At 32.1% G+C, this 19,600-nt stretch overlaps 1 protein-coding gene across 3 annotated transcripts in view; it reads right to left on the bottom strand.

Annotated features, from left to right (window-relative positions):
- Positions 1-5,157: 5,157 nt before the first annotated feature.
- kank4 (KN motif and ankyrin repeat domains 4) overlaps positions 5,158-19,600 on the bottom strand; it is a 97,914-nt gene continuing 83,471 nt past the window's right edge. For all 3 annotated transcript variants that reach the window (XM_056460069.1, XM_056460067.1, XM_056460070.1), the window contains 6 exons: positions 17,436-17,672; positions 14,357-14,441; positions 13,177-13,396; positions 10,870-11,012; positions 8,223-8,423; positions 5,158-5,846 (listed from right to left, as the gene is read on the bottom strand). In XM_056460069.1, coding sequence (XP_056316044.1) covers positions 5,733-5,846; positions 8,223-8,423; positions 10,870-11,012; positions 13,177-13,396; positions 14,357-14,441; positions 17,436-17,672 — 1,000 coding nt within the window. In that variant the 3' untranslated portion in view covers positions 5,158-5,732. The remainder of the gene's footprint in view (positions 5,847-8,222; positions 8,424-10,869; positions 11,013-13,176; positions 13,397-14,356; positions 14,442-17,435; positions 17,673-19,600) is intronic.

The raw sequence follows: 19,600 nt of genomic DNA, 5'->3' as shown, positions 1-19,600 counted from the left end.
TAATGTTTTACAGTGTTTACATTAACCAAATACCAAGATTGCATTTGTTTTAATATGACATTAACATTCATGTGACTACATTGTTGGGTTTTCACCGTACCTGAGTAGACGAGTGGAGAAATGAGGAAGGGTCTCAATATCACCCACATCATGAGAAAGAGGTAAAGGAGTCACCCACACTGTAAAAAATGCTGGGTTACAATCAATTTGTGTTGGGACAACAAGAAGGAATTATGTTAACGTATTAGTTACAATTAGTTTACAAATTTAAGTTGACTGAACATAAAACAATTAAGTTGTCCAAAAAAAGGTGTTGAAATTGTGTTGCTTCAGCTCACTTAAAATAAGTAGTTTGAGCAAACAGCAAACCTATTTTTTGAGCGCACACCAATATATTTTTAACGCTTATTTGCTTAAAAAGTTTATTGAGCTCTTTCAAATGAAGTAAAATGTAATACAGTTTTTTACAACAGATTTTAGTATCTAAACACCTCCTAATGTGGATTTAATACCTCATTATCATCAAATACTTACTGAGCAAACAAAAAGAAAATAATGAATAATAATGTATAAAGTAGAAAGTAATGTAGAAAACAATGTCTTTTTTTACTTATTAACAAGCAATAATACTTTGTGTTTTGCACATTCTGTACGCCAACATATGGTGGGTATCATTTATAATCACTGATTGTCAATACTTCCAATACATAACTACTAATAACTTTCCAAAAGTTCCCTTTTGCTGTAATGGCATTCCGTACACTTCTTAAGTCTACTTTTATTTAATAAAAAATTCTGTAAATATCAGAATATTGTTCAAGTAGTTGTTTTCTATATTAAAGTCTTATAAAAAGTAATTTGTCACACTTTACTATAAGGTTTCATTGGTCAATATTGGCTAATGTATTTACTAACATGATAAAGGATAAGCAGTACTTAATAAAATCCAAAGTTGTGCATGTAAACATTAGTTTGGTTAGATCTAACAACGGTTGTATTTTCATTAACTAATATTAACAAGGGTGAATGCAGTAATAAATGTATCACATGTTTGTGTTAGTAAATATATTACCTAGTGTTTGGCAAAGCTTAATTGCGATTAATTGCATAAAAAATATACGTTAGTTTTAAAATAATATATGTCTGTGTATTATATATATATATTTATTATCTATATGTCATACACATGCATCTATAGAATAAAACTATACAAAACAATTTTGTTCATTCATTTATTCATTCAGTCATTCATTTATTCATTTTCAACTGCTCTTCCGGGGCCGGGTCACGGGGGCAGCAGTCTTAGGAGAGAACCGAGACTTCTCTCTCCCCAGACACTTCCTCCAGCTCCTCCGGGGGGGATCCAGAGGCGTTCCCAGGCCAGCTGAGAGACATAGTCCCTCCTGTCCTGGGTCTTCCCCGAGGCCTCCTCCTGGTGGAACATGCCTGGAACACCTCCCTAGGTAGGCCTCTAGGAGGCATCCGAAAGAGATGCCCGAGCCACCTCAGCTGATTTCTCTCAATGTGCAGAAGCAGCAGCTCTACTCCAAGCTCCTCCCGTGTGACAGAGCTCCTCACCCTATCAACAAGGGTGCGCCCTGCCACCCTACGAAGGAAACTCATTTTGGCCTCTTGTATCCGAGATCTTGTCCTTTCGGTCATGACCCAAAGCTCATGACCATAGGTGTGAGTAGGAACATAGATTGATCGGTAAATCGAGAGCTTTGCCTTTCGGCTCAGCTCCTTCTTTACCACAATAGACCGATACATCGACCGCATTACTGCTGCCGCTGCACCAATTCGCCTGTCAATCTCACATTCCATCCTTCCCTCACTTGTGAACAAAACCCCAAGATACTTGAACTCCTCCACCTGGGGTAAGGGACTTTCCTCCAACAATTTTGTAAGATATTTAAAGTTAAACATCATTTGTATCATCATTTTTTTAACTAACATTAACTAATATTCTTATGATGGCAAAACTGAACAAAGCTTCAATTTTACATTTAAATTACATTTTACATTTACATTATTTAGAAATAAGTGAAGTCTGCTGAAAAGATATTCGAGTAACAGAAACATTTCTTATTATTATCAATGCTAAAAATGTATTTTTCAGACCTCTTTGGTGAACAGAATATTTTATGAAGACTTGAAAACAAACATTTTTACAAAGCACACAGAAAAGACAAATACAAAATGCATGTTTTTATTAAGTCAGTATTTTATCCATGCATATACTTGTATATACTCAAAAATATAGAATTGGAAATAAATAGTCATTACATTTCAGGTTATTAACTCACAGCACCTCCCACAAGATACTGTCGCACAGTATACATACTGTATATAGATTTATACTTTCTCCAGCCGAGTTACTGATTTGTCGTTAAACATATCTCTTCATCACAACTGTCTTAACTTTAAGCAGGCACAATGTACAGATTTTTCAACTACAGTCCAGTCCGTTATTATGTGCTGCTGAAATCTGTCTGCAGGGAAACTGTAAATCTTTCTTTAATATACAATTTGCAGGAAAAGTCGTTGTAAAGAAGTTAATATTGCAGCAGGTTAGAGTATATGGTAAACTTTGACAGTGATTAAATTATATTAGACAACTTATGTCTGCTTGCTGTAATGGGGTATATACACACAGACTTTTAATTTCAGCCAGCCAGCCAGCCTCTGCGCTTCCGGTGAACTGTCTTTCCACTGTAAAATTGCCACGTTTAAGGTCTAATATCTAAAAATCAGTGATCTTCACTGCTTGATCGATAATCGATATAAAGTGGGTCTCTGACCGGACAAGAAGCACTGCATTAAATTCCATTTTCCCCCGCCATGTCTTGTATGACATGACAGTTTATTTTACCCCTGTATTTTCAACAGAGTTTCTATGCTCGCCTGCTGATTCTGACAGCACTAGCAGTAACATTGTCTTTCTTCTCGTTTTACGCTTGAACAACTAAATGAATGCTTAAGTCTATTTAACTGAATGTATTGTAATTACATTACAACATCCATGCTGTATGAAACATCAAGAACCATATGAAACTGAAAATAGTCACATAAAGCTTTCACCAGAGGTTTATCATTGGCTGAAAAACACAAGCTGTGCATACACCCCATTATTTAAAGTTATGAAATATTCTGCAACCTTTTTTTTCCACAGACATAAAAAAATAATAATAGTAGTAGTGATGAATAATTGTAAAACAGGGCTTGAAATGAACAAACGCGAGAGTCAAATGCGAGTCAAAACAAATCGATGTTAGCAGGAATGTGAATTGGTATTTTAAATGCCAGCTGAACAATCATTTTGTTTTATGAATTCTACTTCTCTGAGAGTGTGATATGTTTTAACATGATAATCCGATCACAAAAATGGGTTGTAATTATATAAAAACTGTTAACTTTTCAACATGAGCAGCTTTAAATAAAAGTGTGTTCAGTTTCTCGGAGCAATCACTTATAATCACTTATAATGTAAAACTGCAATATTAGTCAAACATTTTTTGCAAGTTTGTAATGTTTATAAATTCACAAATAAGTCTTTCAAAAGAGAAGCTTTTCCATGAAAATAAAGTATTTGATTGAAGTAATAAATGAAAACAACAATAAATTAGTTTTGTGATTTTGATGTAATCATTATTATTATTATTACATAAAAAAAATCATTATATATACAGTTGAAGTCAGAATTATTAGCACCCCTTTACATTTTTTTTTCTTTTTTAAATATTTCCCAAATGATGTTCAACAGATTCAGGAAATTTTCATAGTATGTCTGATAATATTTTTTCTTCTGGAGAAAGTCTTATATGTTTTATTTCGGCTAGAATAAAAGCAGTTTGACTTTTAAAAAAAAAACTATTTTAATTATTAGCCAAAATTATTAGCCTCTTTAAGCTATATATATATTGATAGTCTACAGAACAAACCATTGTTATACAATAACTTGCCTAATTGCCCTAACCTGCCTAGTAAACCTAATTAACCTAGTTAAGCCTGTAAATGTCACTTTAAGCTGTATAGAAGTGTCTTGAAAAATATCTAGTCAAATATCATTTCCTGTCATCATGGTAAAGATAAAATAAATTATTATTAGAAATGAGTTATTAAAACTAATTTGTTTAGAAATGTGTGAAAAAATCTGAAAACAGAAATTGGGGGAAAAATAAACAGGGGGCTAATAATTCTGACTTCAACTGTATATACACACACACACACACACACACACATACATATATATATATATATATATATATATATATATATATATATATATATATATATATATATATATATATATATATATATATATATATATATATACATACATACAATTCACAATTCTATGGTAGACATAGAGTAGTGCACTGTAAAAAATATCCATAAATTTGCAGTTTTATGTATTTTGTGATTCATGCTTTTCTTTTTTTATTTATGCATTTATTTATGCATTCGAAATGCTTTATGGGATCTTGATTTTTCCTCAAGCAACTTTTGATGTTAAAACTTTTCAAAAACTGATTTTTATTGTCATTTTTTAGATTTTGGTGGGTGTTACAGTACAAAAACCTGTTAATAAACTGGTAATACTCTGAAAAAAAATATTTCTGCAAACCTGTTGCAAACAATTTATATGGGTTAAATTTAAACGAACACATAAAATTTAGTAATGTTTAACTTAATTTGTTTAAACTCAGCCCAAACTATTTTTTTACAACCAATTAACATAAAAAATTGTTGTAACAATATAATGATATAATGTTTAAAATCTAAACAAAAGTCACTTTGTTAAACTGTAGAGTTGAATTTCAAACATTAAATGTTGACAGAGCAGAGATCAAGGTCCCATAACAGTAAATAAGCAGAAAACACCTCTAAATCACAAAATACAGAAACTATTTTTACAGTGTGATATTTTTTTGTTTTGATTTAATCTTTTTCTGTTTTTATTAATAATAATAATAATAATAATAATAATAATAATAATAATAATAATAGTAATAATAATAATAATAATAATTGAAAAAAGTATTTCTGACCAATGACCAATACATTTTCACTTGCAACTGGCAGATGTGACAAATAAAATAAAATTTGCTGAAACAAAATTTGACCAAAAATAATCAATACAATAAACGCAAGGCCTCTGAATCACCTCTGAAGTTTACTTTTCTCAGTGCTTGGCTCTGTGTTGGGGTTTAAAGATACTATAACAGAACACATACTATCAACAACACAACTGTGTGACTGTAAAACCTTCCCTGTTCCACCTGTAAAGGCAAAGGAATGACCCCCAAAACCCTCATATACTGTAGGAAGACACATTAGGTTATACTAAAACAGGCCTTGGTACATCCCCGGGGAGAATATTACAGGAAAGTGCAATAAAAATAAATATAGTGTGTATCTGATCACTCCTTTACCAACATTCGTAGATTACGCTCGATCCCCTAACAAAAATATAGTCACATTACCTGAAAATAGAAGGCCAAAACATGTATCATCAACAATGTACCATCCGCCTGCTGGACGTAGCTCCAGCAACTGTGCTTCAGGACAAACGGGGATGTTTTAGGGAAGTCCAGCCTCCATGGCATCTGTTATTGGCATTTCTCATTGGCCGTTTCTCTCACTGGTAAGTGCAGTCTCTTTAGTTTTGACCGTGGGCCTGGTCGGCGAGTCGGGTTGAGGCAGTAGAGATGAAGACGAGGCCGCTAGACTCAGAGCGGGGCTGCTGGATCTGTGACTGGTCCTGGATCAGAGCGAGCGTTTAGAAGATCAATGATCTCTGTGTGTGAGGCCTTCATGGCCACTGACAGAGCTGTGTGTCCATCCTGATTGAGAAAGAGGGAAATTTCTTTACTACTACTATTTACTGTGTTTACTATGTTTTTTTAATATATATATATATATATATATATATATATATATATATATATATATATATATATATATGTATGCCCTTTTTTATTGTAAACTTTATAAATGCATTGGCAATCCATTTGTAACATTTGTCATGCCAATAAAGCAATTATTGAATTAAATTGAATTGAATTGAATTGAATTGAATTGAAAGTGAGAGAGATTGAGAGCAAGAGCAAGAGTGAGAGAGATTGATAGCGAGAGTGAGAGAGAGCGAGAGAGATTGAGAGAGAGAAATGTAATGTGAAGGGAGGGTTGTGGTTTTTGAGAAAAATGAGAAGTCATACAGCCTGCTTATGTTGGAACCTAATGTACGTTGGAGGATATTATCAAGTGAAGCACAATAGTGAAAAATATATAAATATATAAACATTTCAAACAATCTATTTAAAATATTTATTATAAATATATTCATGAAATCAATTGTTTGTGTTTTTGCTGACTAACAGTTTTCAAAAAATCTTTAAAAAACGATTTCACTGACCCATTTTGACCCCTATTTTAATAGATTGTATAATTTATTGACAGAATTTTCCCATTAAAAACTAATTTCAGTTTTTAAAAAGTTATTCAAAAATATGTTTTCTAGTTTCCTATTAGGAGCGGCAAGGAGGCGCAGTGGATAGTGATGCCACCTCACAACAAGAAGGTCACTGGTTGTTGTTACGAAACACCAACATGGTGCGGCTAAATATTATTACATAACTTCGATATAAACGGCCCTGGCAGTGTAAGTAATTTCCTGATAGATAAAAGCAAGACCAGTAAATAGCCTAGTTACAAGTTGAGTCCTTTACTTTTTACCACAGGATGGCAGTGTTGCATTTCCTTGAATTGAAGTAAAGGCTCAACCATGGCTTGAAGGGGCAGTGTTGGGTTCGAAGTTTTGTATTTTCCCCAGAAATGTTCTTTAAAACATTTTCAGTAAATATATATATATATATATATATATATATATATATATATATATATATATATATATATATATATATATATATATATATATATATATATATATATATATATATATATATATATATACACAATATATGAGAAATGTTATTTGAAAATATTATTGCCTGAAATTTAAATGTAATGACAGAAATACCGGTATTACCATAATTACCCGTAATAATACCACTAGAATGACTGGAATGTAACTAAATTCCTTCAAAGTTATAAATGATTGCCAAAAACTGTTTAACAGTATGACAGCTAGGCTACATAGGCCTATTTATTTATATTAAAGCAAATAAGCTTGAAAGCTTCAAACTAAATATGCATTTTATTGCATAAACATTCACTTTTATGGAGATGGAAAAAGTAATCAATAATTGATGCAGCAAATATATGTCAACAAATATTAACAAGTTTGGTCTTAAAAGTGGGTGACCCATATAACTGCAAAAGAAATAGCTGCAAAGAACTGAGTGTATCTTGAGGGTCTCAAAGGACGTCTTAGTAATTGGTATTTACATTACCGTCAAAAGTTTGGGGTCAGTTTTTTTTTATTATTATTTTTTGTATTATTTTGTTCATCAAGGTGGCATTTATTAAATGTAAAAAAAAGTTAGATATTTATTAAAATTTTAAATAACTGCTTGTGTGTAGTTTCAAATGAAATTATAACTCCAGTCATTATTGCTTTTATTACTATTAATATTATTATTATTATTATAATAATTATTATTATTATTAATAATAATAATAAAACAATAATAATAATTATTATTATTACTATTATTATTATTATTATTATTATTTTTATTATTATTACTATTATTTTTATTATTATTATTATCATTATTATTATTATTATTAATAATACAATAATAATAATTATTATTATTATTACTACTACTATTATTATTATTATTATTATTATTATTATTATTATTATTGTTGTTGTTGTTGTAGTTGTTGTTATAACAATAATAATAATACTTATTATTAAGAGTGATTTTTGAAGGATCATGTGACTCTGAAGATCGGAGTAATGAAGCTGAAAGATCATCTTTAAAATCACTGGAATAAATGATTAAATAAAATTATAAACTAATTTTGAACAGTTATTTTATAGAGCAATATAATTTTACAATTTTTACAATTTGTACTGTATTTTGATGAAATAAATGCAGCCTTGGTGAGCAGGACAAGCTTATTTTAAAACATTTAAAAATCATACTGACCCCAGACTTTTGACCAGTAGTGTATGTGTACATACAGTATATATCTTCTCGGTCAAAACTTGAATATCATTTGCACAGTATAAGGCTTAATAACATCACCTTATCTGTGAGTGTCAGGTCACAGTCTGGTCTCTCCAGTAGTATTTTGGCGATCTCGGTATGGCCGTGTTCACAGGCACACATGAGAGCAGTGGAGCCGTCCCGGTCTTGAAGGTTCACTTCCGCCCCGCTGTCCAGAAGAACTTGTACCATTGTCGCCCGTCCATGACTGACCGCAAGCATCAGTGCTGTCTGCCCTGACTAGTGGAGAGTCATAAAGAAAATAGTCTTATTTATCCTTTTTTCTTGGCTCTATGATGCTTTGCATAAATTATGTGAGTAGCTTCTGTTAAACTGTAAACAATCATAAACATAGACTCAATGATCATGTGTCATTATTCACAGTTTATCCATTCAGTATTAAAATGCATCTATTAGAATTGACAAATTATTGTAAGCAGACCACAGATAAAAACTTGAAACAAGTCTTTCTGTAAGAACATTAAGGATGTATATCGAATCTCACTTTAGGGAAACAAAGAGAAAAGGAAATAACCTGGAGGAACAAAACAGTGAACTCAGAAGGGCTTTGGCCACTGAAATTCTTGTCAAATTATCATGCTTTATGTTATTTTCATGATGGACAGTGGTGGAAAGAGTACTGAAAAAAATCATACTCAAATAAATGTACCATTACTTACCCAAAAATGTAGTACAAGTAGAGTAAAAGTCCCTTTTATAAACATTACTCAAAGTATAAGTAAAAAGTAGCCCTTTTAAAAGTACTCAAGAGTAATGAGTAGTGAGTATTATGCTGTAAAAAGCTGATTCGTTTACATGTAATTTGTGGATGTGTGTGTAAACGTAACATTCTGTAGTGCATTTAGTTATTGTTTAAGGCCATTTTGATCATCATACAGTTAAACCACCAACCTGATTTCACCAAGAAGGACATGTTCCTAGATTAACTTCTATGTTGATCCTGAAAAAACATTTCAATCAGCCAATCAGAATTAAAAGATATGTTTACTGTTTATGTTAAGTTTAGACTTACGGTTAGATTTATGCACTTCTATGTGATTGTTATGCAACTAATATTTCTTTCTGATTTTGGGAATAATTTACAGTTATGGTTGGGTTTTGGGGTAGGGAATAGGTGTGGGTTACATTTTCAAACAAAAATATAATCCAGGATCGCATCGTACTTGGCAAAATCCTGATGTGCTAAAGTAAACATCCGTCATCTTCTCATGAGTGACATCAGTGGCAGTCTAAACAGACTCTGGGTCATTGTGTGTAAAGATTTTTGGACATCTACTTGGACACTTTCAATACTTCCAAACAGTTAGCTGCATTTATAAATAGCCCATATCTTAAGGTAGTTCATTATGATGCGATTTACCTTCTACGTGCGATTTGATTTGACAGGAATCACAGGACTGATTTTTCTCATCCTCATAACCAGGAAAAAAATTGAGTAGTGACCGAAGATTGAAGGAAAGGAGTGGAGTAAAAGTACCGATACTTCACTAAAAAGTACTGAAGGAAAAATAAAAGTAAACATTTTTAAAACTATTCAGAAATTGCAATTTCTGAGAAAAACTACGCAATTACAGTCATTTTTAATTTGTTACTTCACACCACTGATCATGGATAAGTGGATTATTTGTAGCACAGCATATTTGAAGTGATTTGTTTTTGCGTTCTTTTGAATATAAGTTATCCGAACCAGAAATACAACCCATAATATTTCCTGTGCAGCTTAAGGTGGATGTAAAACCATCGTCATTGCCCTTCAATCAATTAAATGTATAAAATAAACAATCCAGCACTTTTTTATATTTAATCTTTATAAACTGGACTGCTGACAACAGGTTACCTTACATGCTGATTGTATATAAATACTATGTACTGTATGTATATAAATCTACTGGAGATACAATTTGCACTTGAAGAGTTAAGGAAAAAATGTTCCTGTTCACCAAAATAAATTGTGTATAGTATCTTATAGACTAACATAGTAGGTTTTAATAATTTAGAGATTGCAAAACATAATTCACTTTCTTTTTTACTTTCCAAAAAAAAAAAAAAGAATAATCTTTATAGTTTTTTTGTGAACTCTTCTGTTACTAATAAGGCTTTGACAGCAACAGAATTAAGACTTTTATACTTTTTAACCAATCTATTTAAATAGTTCCTGACACTAATAAATCATTTAAAGACTATTAAACAACCCACTGTGCGATCGGCGATTAGTTGTTTTCCTTTTGTTTACAGTATACTTTTACAGTTTTACAAAATAACTTTAGCGATCAATTAATTTTCTCAGATAGAACACACCATTCAGTGCTTCATATCTTATCAGTGAGTGAAACTGACATCATTTCCTTTACCTTGCATAGTTCTGGCTGTTCATTCCATTCGTTTAAAGGCAGAATATGATACTATATCAGAATTGACGCAAGTTTAATGGACAGAATTTTTTAAAAGTTATTTAAACTGTTTAATGTTGTATACAAGACACAGTGCAATTACTGTATATACGACAGTTTTTTGCCAAATTGTTAATAAATACCATTGGAAATAGTGGACACCAAATAACATAAAGGCACCTGCAATCATAGAATCCACCATATAGTGAACGTCAGCAGGAAAGGGTATGTGTGTTCTTGCAGTACAGGATACTGCAGTGTGTCTCTGTGTGTACCTGGCTGGCGCGAGCATTGATTTTGCCCATTCTCAGTAGTTGTTGTGCCACCTCCATGTCCTCAGGGTTCTCTGTCGCAGTCAGAGCTGCCAGCATTATAGCAGTGTAACCTGCCTTATTCTGGTGATCCACCTCACACAGGCCTGATGGACACACGATTGAGCAGAATATTAGTAAATTCAAGGGAAAACATAAATAAATGTGCTGATGCATACAAATGTTTCAGGAGGAAACTGCTGTCAGTGTTTTTAATCGTAGTTATAATGAATGAAGCTTAATTCTGTAATTGAACAATTAATTAATATATCAGCCAGATAATTTAGCTTTAAAATGAAAATGCATTTATCCATCTAAGCTACAAACAAGACATCTAATTGATAACTGGTATGATGCTTTATTGCTTTTTTTGCCATTAATTAGCCCTCCTGAGAAATATTAATTATTTTCGCATACCCCCAAGTGATGTTTAACACAGACATGTTTTTTTAACACACAGTTAAACATAATTCTCATTTCCAATAACTGATTACTTTTGTCTTTGTCATAAAGACAGAACGTGAATTTTCTAATTATTTTGTAACATAGTTGTAAAGAGCTTAAAGTGTCATTTAAAGGCAAAACTAGGTTATCAGTGGAAGTTTGTTTAATTGGGGCAAGTTATTAGATAAATGTGGTTTGATCTTTAGCCAATCAAAAAAAAAGTACAATACATAAGTAACAATACATGTAAGAAACTGATCTCATTTCAGTCAAACTAAAAGTAATAAGAAAAAGAGAGAAAAATATCTATCTATCTATATATATATATATATATATATATATATATATATATATATATATATAACTGAAATACTGTGTAAATTTCCTGGATCTATTAAACAGTTCTTGGAATAAATTAAAATGAATGACAAACTGGTCTCACTTTATATTAAGTGGCTTTAACTAATATATACAGACACTGAAATTATTTAGTTACAATGTACTTATTGTGTAAATACATGTTTTTACATTGTACTTAAATGATACGCATGTAATTTCACGTCCAATAAACTTCAGTTATTACAGAAATTCTGTTATTACAAAAAGGGGTCCAGGGGTTAAACACACCTGAACAAGCTAATCAAGCTCTTACTGTGTAAACTTCCAGGCAGGTGTTTTGATGCAAGCTGGAGCTAAATTGTGCAGAGAAACCTGCCCTCCAGGACAGAGACTGGTGACCCCTCCCTTACACCTTAACTCATCCTTAAACCTACTCAAACCAACAAACCTGTCCTTAACCCTACCCGTATTCCACCTCGAGAGCACCAAAAGTGTTCTGCAATACATTATGAACACAGTAAGCACGGTAACTACGTTTACATGGACATCAGTAATCAAATTATTTGTTTAATCTGATTAAGACGATAATATAATTAAGGTGTTTGCATGAGTTACTTTCTGAATGTTCCTTTCATGATCCCATTTTACTGTACATGTTAAAATCACAGATCGGTTAATGTTATTAACCACTCTATCCACGTTTCCTCCGGAGTTTCATGTAATTCCCGGTGTTTCATTTAAAATTTTTCGGCTTTAACTGATGTTTGGCTGTTTCATTTTCATTCAGGAACATTTCATGCATGCCCCCGTGACAAACTGAGGTACTGGATGCAAGTACGAATTAAAAACAGGTGGAAGAGTGTTGTTTAAAGGAATTTGATAACGCATGGCGTATTGGAGAAAAAAAACCTCTGCATTTCGTGATGTGTGTGTCTGTGATCCTTTTACTGACTCGGTAAGTGCAGAGAGTAGTATCAAACAGCGTATGTGTATGGAATATCCGGTCACAAAATCCAGCAAAAAGTCCTACATGACGGTAATAGTTTGTTCAAGGTGTTTACATGTCTGTACTGCACTTCAATAATGTGTCTAAAGTCGGCTTACTCCACATGTCTTAATCTGATTTCTGTTTAGTTTGATTATGACCTTAATCTGATTAAATCAATCAAAAATCACCGTTTACATGGTAGACTCTTAATCAGAGTATTGTCTTAATCATATTAAAATTGGATTATTGGTGTCCATGTAAACATACTCATAGTATTTATTTATTGATGCAAGTACATAATAGTTAAGGCCACTTAATATAAAGCTGGACCAAAACTTTTCCAGCAGGGTTAATAACTTAAACTGCATGTATATTTATTAGTATTTTCTATTAAAATATCTGCATATGCTACCAAAAAACATTTAAATAAATTCTTAATTAAAACTACTTATATTCCTCAAGCTAGTCTTGTTTCAGATATGAAAACACTAGTCTCTCACCTGTGTCTAGTAAGAGTTTGACCACAGTGAAGTTGGAATGGGACACACTGTAGTGCAGAGCCATGTTGCCGTTGCCATCTGCCAGGTTCACAATGTAGCGCAGCAGAGTTGGGGTGTGAAAGCCCACCTCTCTGAGGTACAGCGTGACTGTCTCAGCCTGAGAATCCTTCTGACTCGACACACGAAACCACTCCTGATACAACATCATCAGAACCTGCCTCTGAAATTCACAGTCAAAGAATCATCACACTTCAGCAGAAGACAGATTATAAAGTTATCATCCATATCCAAAGCTTCTTTTTAAGACATTTTTGTACCAAATAAATACAGAAAAATATTCTGTTTTCAACACCTTTTCAACTAAATAAAAATTAATGATACTTTAATTTAATAAAAATATTATTATATTATTTTTGATCAAATCAAATGTTCTTGATTTATCTTGCATTTAAAGGAACACTTGAGTTTTTTGGAAATAGGCTAATTTTACAACTCCCCTAGAGTTAAACAAAGGAGTTTTACCATTTTTAAATCCATTGAGCCGATCTTTGAGACTGTAAGAAGAACTTATAACTTAGCTTAACAAAGACCATTGAATCAGACCTGAAAACAGTCCCCATTTAGGTAACTAAGTAACAGTGCAGTTGTTATTTAAAAAGAAAATAACAACTTTTCATTATCCACTGGTATTGGTATATAATGTAGCCACAGGAGTCAAGTTTTAAATAGGAAATTTATCAAAACGTTTATTTTTTGAGTGAGATGCTAATGGTCTAATTCGTTTCAATGGTTTATGCTAAGCTAAAAGTGCTTGCGCTAGATCAAGAGATTGGTTGAATGGATTCAAAAATGGTAAATCTCAACTGTTTAACTCTAGGGGAGTTGTAAAATGAAAATTTTCCAAAAAACAAAAATCAAAACTGACTGTTCATTTAAAGGGGTAGTTCATTCAAAAGTGAGAATTCCTTGTTCATTTACTCAGCTACTTCAGTGTTCAATGTTTACTACTCAGCCCTCTCCCATTGACTTGTTTTTTTCTGTTAAATACAAAAGCATTTTAAGATACAACGGGATGAGTCTAACTCACAAAATTATTGTACTTGTGTAAAAAAAAACATACTTTGTTACTGACCACAAATGCTTCTCAGTTGAAGGTCATAAATTAAAATGAACTGCTTACCATTTCTTTATTTGGCGCAGAAACCTCTGCCATGCGATCCTTCAGGAAATGACAAGCAGCCATGAAGTTCTTATCAACTAACTCACTGCAACGACACAGATTGAGCTGTAATTTAAATCACAGGGGCACAGTACACTTATAACTAATGTGTAGGACTGTACAACATAATGTCTGTTCTGTATGTTTTCCAGGTAAGGAAATTGTATTACAAAGAGACAGGTATAGTATTACAGGTACAGTCTAGAACCTGTTATGAAAAAAATAAATAAATAAAATACATCCAATTAAATCATGCATCATTCCTATATAGTTCAATGTTTATGTAAAATGTTTTCAAATACAGAAAGGCTGCAGACACGAGCCTTATGAAGAAAGTCTGTATTTGATATATATGGAATATAATGCAGGTTGGTAATCTGAATTTTGGTAACATAAGTTGAGATTGACTAGGCCTCTCAAGCAAACTGTTACCAACATTTGAATGGCACAAACATCTGCATTACTACCTTTGGCACATGCAGATTCTGTAAAAGTTCTGTCTCTTGAGGAGTAGGAATTGTGTTTACATTTACACATATTTCAACGTATGTTTTTACGTTCTGTATGTGCACAAATACCCACAAAAAGCTTTGGATTGGTACGGCCTTTTTGTTACCAGAAATAGAGTAAATCAGTAACAGTAAAATATTATTACAGTGAAACATTAATTACATTAAAAATGTATTAAATATTTTTATTACGTCTTTTTTTCTGTGGGAGCTGAATTTTCAGCAGTCGTCAGTGTTATATTATGTTAAAAGTTATGCGGCTTAAAATGATTTTCAGGGTTTGGTAAATAGAAAATTCAAAAGAACAGCATGGATTAAAAATATGCTAATTAAAATGTAAAATGTTGCTGAAATTAACATATTCACTGTAACTTAATTAAAAAAAAATAATAATAACTTCTTTTGAAAAAGAAAACAAATCATACTGTCCACAAACTTTGGCTTTTTTCTGTTAATTGTTGGTCTAATTAATTTATTTTATTAATAATACATACTCCCACAACAAAGCTGCACAATAATATCTGCTGTTTATCTCTGAATTAGCTGAATTTAATACGGTTTATCTAAAATTTAAACTAAAGCATAACATGAATGCATTTTAACCCATATGTTATGTTTTTACGCTTCAGCCTTTTGTAGTGAAGCAGTCTTTTAAGTGAACCATACACTGGACATATTAAACCTGTCACTCAACACATAGACTTTCCTGCCAGATGATGGGCAGAACAAAAGGTAGGATTGTGTCTGATTCATAACATGGGCTCCTGCCTTGAGAAACGTGCATGAAGGGTCACTGCACACTTTAATGTGGTAAGCCAGCTCATATTATCAGCTAATGAGCTTTTCACACCAGCTTGAAGAAGTAAAAGGGACTAACACAAAATATGGTCATGCTCAAAATTACCTGCACCCTTGGTTAATATGAGCAAACGACATGCTACGAAAATATATTTGTGTGGTTTATCCTTTTTATCTATTGTTGAAAAAAAAGTTAACTGGATTTAAAATGAAAACAAGGAGAAAATCTTATTCTCTAGCCCATGCTGGTGATCTTTCTTCACTTTATATTGAGTTTGTGTCATGGGACTGGGGTGGCCATGGCAGAACCTTACTTTAATGCACAATGAATAATTTTTTTGTTTATTTGGGATGTTAGTTGTAAATCACTGTCCAGAATATCCCCTCATGGTTCATTATAAGACTTCTTTTCAAGTGGAATACATTTTTTTATCTGATGGTATTTGCTTGAATCTGAGCAGTGTCCAGGACTCCTGGCATAAAAAAACTGCATAACACTCCTGCAATTTATTTGACCTTGTATACAGGGTTTCATCTAAACAATTATTTTCTACAATTCACCAATTGTAGACCTCTGAGAGTGTTTTGCCACACAAGACATTAGACCCGTATCCAGTTCCAGGCAGATTCATATTGTCTATATTTGATTGGAACTTCTTAATTAAAGAGTTCATCCAAAAAGGGAGAAATAATACTCAAATACTTACTATTTACTCATCTTCAATTGGTTACAAAGCCTTATGAATTTCTTTCTTCTGTTGAACACAAAATAAAATGATGAAGAATGAAACTTCTGACATCTGTAACCACTGACATCCATAGGAAAAACAAATACTATAGAAGTCAATAATTACCAGGTTCTAAAATCCTTCAAAATATCCTACTTTGTGTTCAACAGAAAAAAAAGAAACTGAAACAGATTTGGAACAAGTGGATGAAGAGTAAATGATGGCAGAACTTTCATTTGTAGGTGAGCTATCCTTTTAATGATGGAAATGCTTTATCTATTTTCTTACAGCCATTTTGTGAAGCTCAACTGTCTTTTGCTGCATATCAGCACTACTCTTTATATTACTCAATATGATGGAGGAATAATAATTGTCGGCTTTGTTTTTTATATTTCAGAGAGTCAAGGCGGGACTCTCATGTTTGTACTCACCCTTGTGTGCTAAGAAATGGAAATATGAATGAAAATAAACTTGAGGCATTTCACTCATTCATTTATAGGATTGTCAATCATTTTAGCCAGTTTGTAGGTTTATGTGATTTTTATGAATGAAAGATTTAACAAAACAGGCAAAAACAAAGCAAATTTATTTTCAAGTCATTCTTTCTACATATTTATCACGGGTGCCAATAATTTTGCCCATGACTTTATTAGTCTAGAGCCCAGGTGTCAAACTCAGTGGAGGGCTGCAGCACTGCACAGTTTAGTTTAGTAAAGGAACTGATCAAACTAATCGAGTCCTCCAGGCTTGCTTAAAACCTGCAGGTAGATATGTTGAAGCAGGGTTGGAACTAAACTCTGCAGGTCCGCAACCTTCCAGGAACTGACTTTGACACCCCTGATCAAGTACATCATCAAAAATGCCCTTAGAATATGTCTCCATCGCAGAGATGCCACTGATATAAAATATATTGTATATAAATTCCATCAATTGACCACATAACTCATATTAATATTAAGATTGTAAAGTCCAGCCCCCTCATTTCCCCATGGCCCTCCATCTCACCTGACAGGCTGCTCCTCCTGGGGACTCATGGAGGCCTGGCAGACATCAGGCTCCTCAGAGCCCTCTGTCCCCTCCTTCTGAACCCCTTCACTCTGCACCCCAGCAGCAGCAGCCTCCTCCTGGGCCGCCCCACTGTGCTCCTCTCCCTGCTCCACCTCAGGCTCGGAGCTTTCCACCTCCTCAACCTCGTCCTGATTCTCCTCACCACTGGAGTCCTCACTGGACGTGCTCTCATAACTGGACACACAGATAACTTGAGTCAAGCTGATTCTTTTGATGAAAGGCCATTTTAGGGAATACATTCAAGCACACCTTAGTTACGGCAAAAGCCAACTGACAATATATGCTTCAAAATCTATGATAAAAATGAATGACAGTAATAATTATTTCTTTAATTAGTTTAGTTTTCAGTTATTATTTGTCAGCACAATAATAATGATAATAAGGATGCAGTTTTATGCTAATTTAATTAATTATCATCTTTACATGACTGTTTTTAGGCATTAACCTTAAACAACAACAAAAACAAAACAGTTAATTAACAGTTTCTATATTGTTTTGTGTACTTGCACGTTATCTATGAATAAATGACTACTACTACTACTACTAGTAGTAGTAGTAGTAGTAGTGGTAGTAGTAGTAGTAGTAGTAGAAGAACTAGCACTAATATTACACTGTAAATCCCAATAAGTTAAGGTAACTCAAACCATTTGAGGAAACGGATTGCAACAAACCATTTAAGTTAAAAACTAATCCTAATGAGTGCTTTGAACTTTATCCATTTGAGTAAACGAAGCAATTTGAGCACAGCGAAACCCATTAATTGAAACTAACTCAAACCAATTGAGTACTGTAAACCCCAATAAGTTAAGGTCACTAAAACCGTTTGAGGAAACCAATAGCGGCAAACCATTTAAGCTCAAAAATTAATCTATATGAGTACTGTGAACTTACAGCATTTAAGTTGAAGTAATGAGGTTTTTAATTAACTCGTTACCTTCAACACTGAGTTCAAAACCCTTTTCAAATGAGTAGAATTAACTTTCAGTAAATTTTGAGTTAACCACACTCATTTTATTTGATAAAGTTGACTGTTGGGTTTTACAGTGTAATAATATTAATATTATTAATAATAATAATTCTACTACTACTACTGATACTAGTACCAATAATAATAATAATAATAATAATAATAATAATAATAATAATAATAATAATAATAATAATAATAATAATAATAATAATAATAATAATAATTCTACTACTACTGCTACTACTACCAATAATAATAATAATAATAATAATAATAATAATAATAATAATAATTATAATGATAATGATAATAGTAATGATAATAATAATAATAATGATGATAATAGTAATGATAATAATAATAATAATAATAATAATAATAATAATAATAATAATGATAATGATAATGGTAATAGTAATAATAATAATAATAATAATAATAATAATAATAATAATGATAATAATAATAATAATAATAATAATAATAATGATAATAATAATAATAATAATAATAATAATGATAATGATAATGATAATAATAATAATAATAATAATAATAATAATAATAATAATAATAATAATGATAATGATAATGATAATAATAATAATAATAATAATAATAATAATAATAATAATAATAATAATAATAATAATAATGATAATGATAATAGTAATAATAATAATAATAATAATAATAATAATAATAATAATAATAATTTGTTTATAATGACAATTATTTTCTGTGCAATTTTTAAAACATCTACATTGAGAAAAAAGATTAGAATGGTCTAAATCTATGTTTGACTTCTACACAGCCCTTACCATAAATAGCATACTAATATATAATGTGTCTGTTGTGAATGCACATGCAAAATGTTTGTGCTCACAAAATCAGTTTAAATAAGAGGGACCCCTGTGAGCTCTGAGGGGCTCTTATATGTTGACTCTGTCTGAAGAAAGCTGCTCCTTCATGGATGTTTTCAGATAGGCAAGAGGAATGGCATTCCCCCAATTCCTCAAGGACACGGGTGAATGGAGGCCTGTAGCTGCAGGTCAGATGACTATACATTTATTAGGGTGTTTAGTACGAGGGCCTCTTTTGAGCACTTCAGGTCAGAGACATGCGCTGGTGG

This window comes from Danio aesculapii, chromosome 6, assembly GCF_903798145.1.
Source record: "Danio aesculapii chromosome 6, fDanAes4.1, whole genome shotgun sequence".
Taxonomy (NCBI): Eukaryota; Metazoa; Chordata; class Actinopteri; order Cypriniformes; family Danionidae; genus Danio; species Danio aesculapii.
Note: the sequence above shows the minus strand (reverse complement) of the source record. Positions and strands in the feature narration are given on the sequence as shown.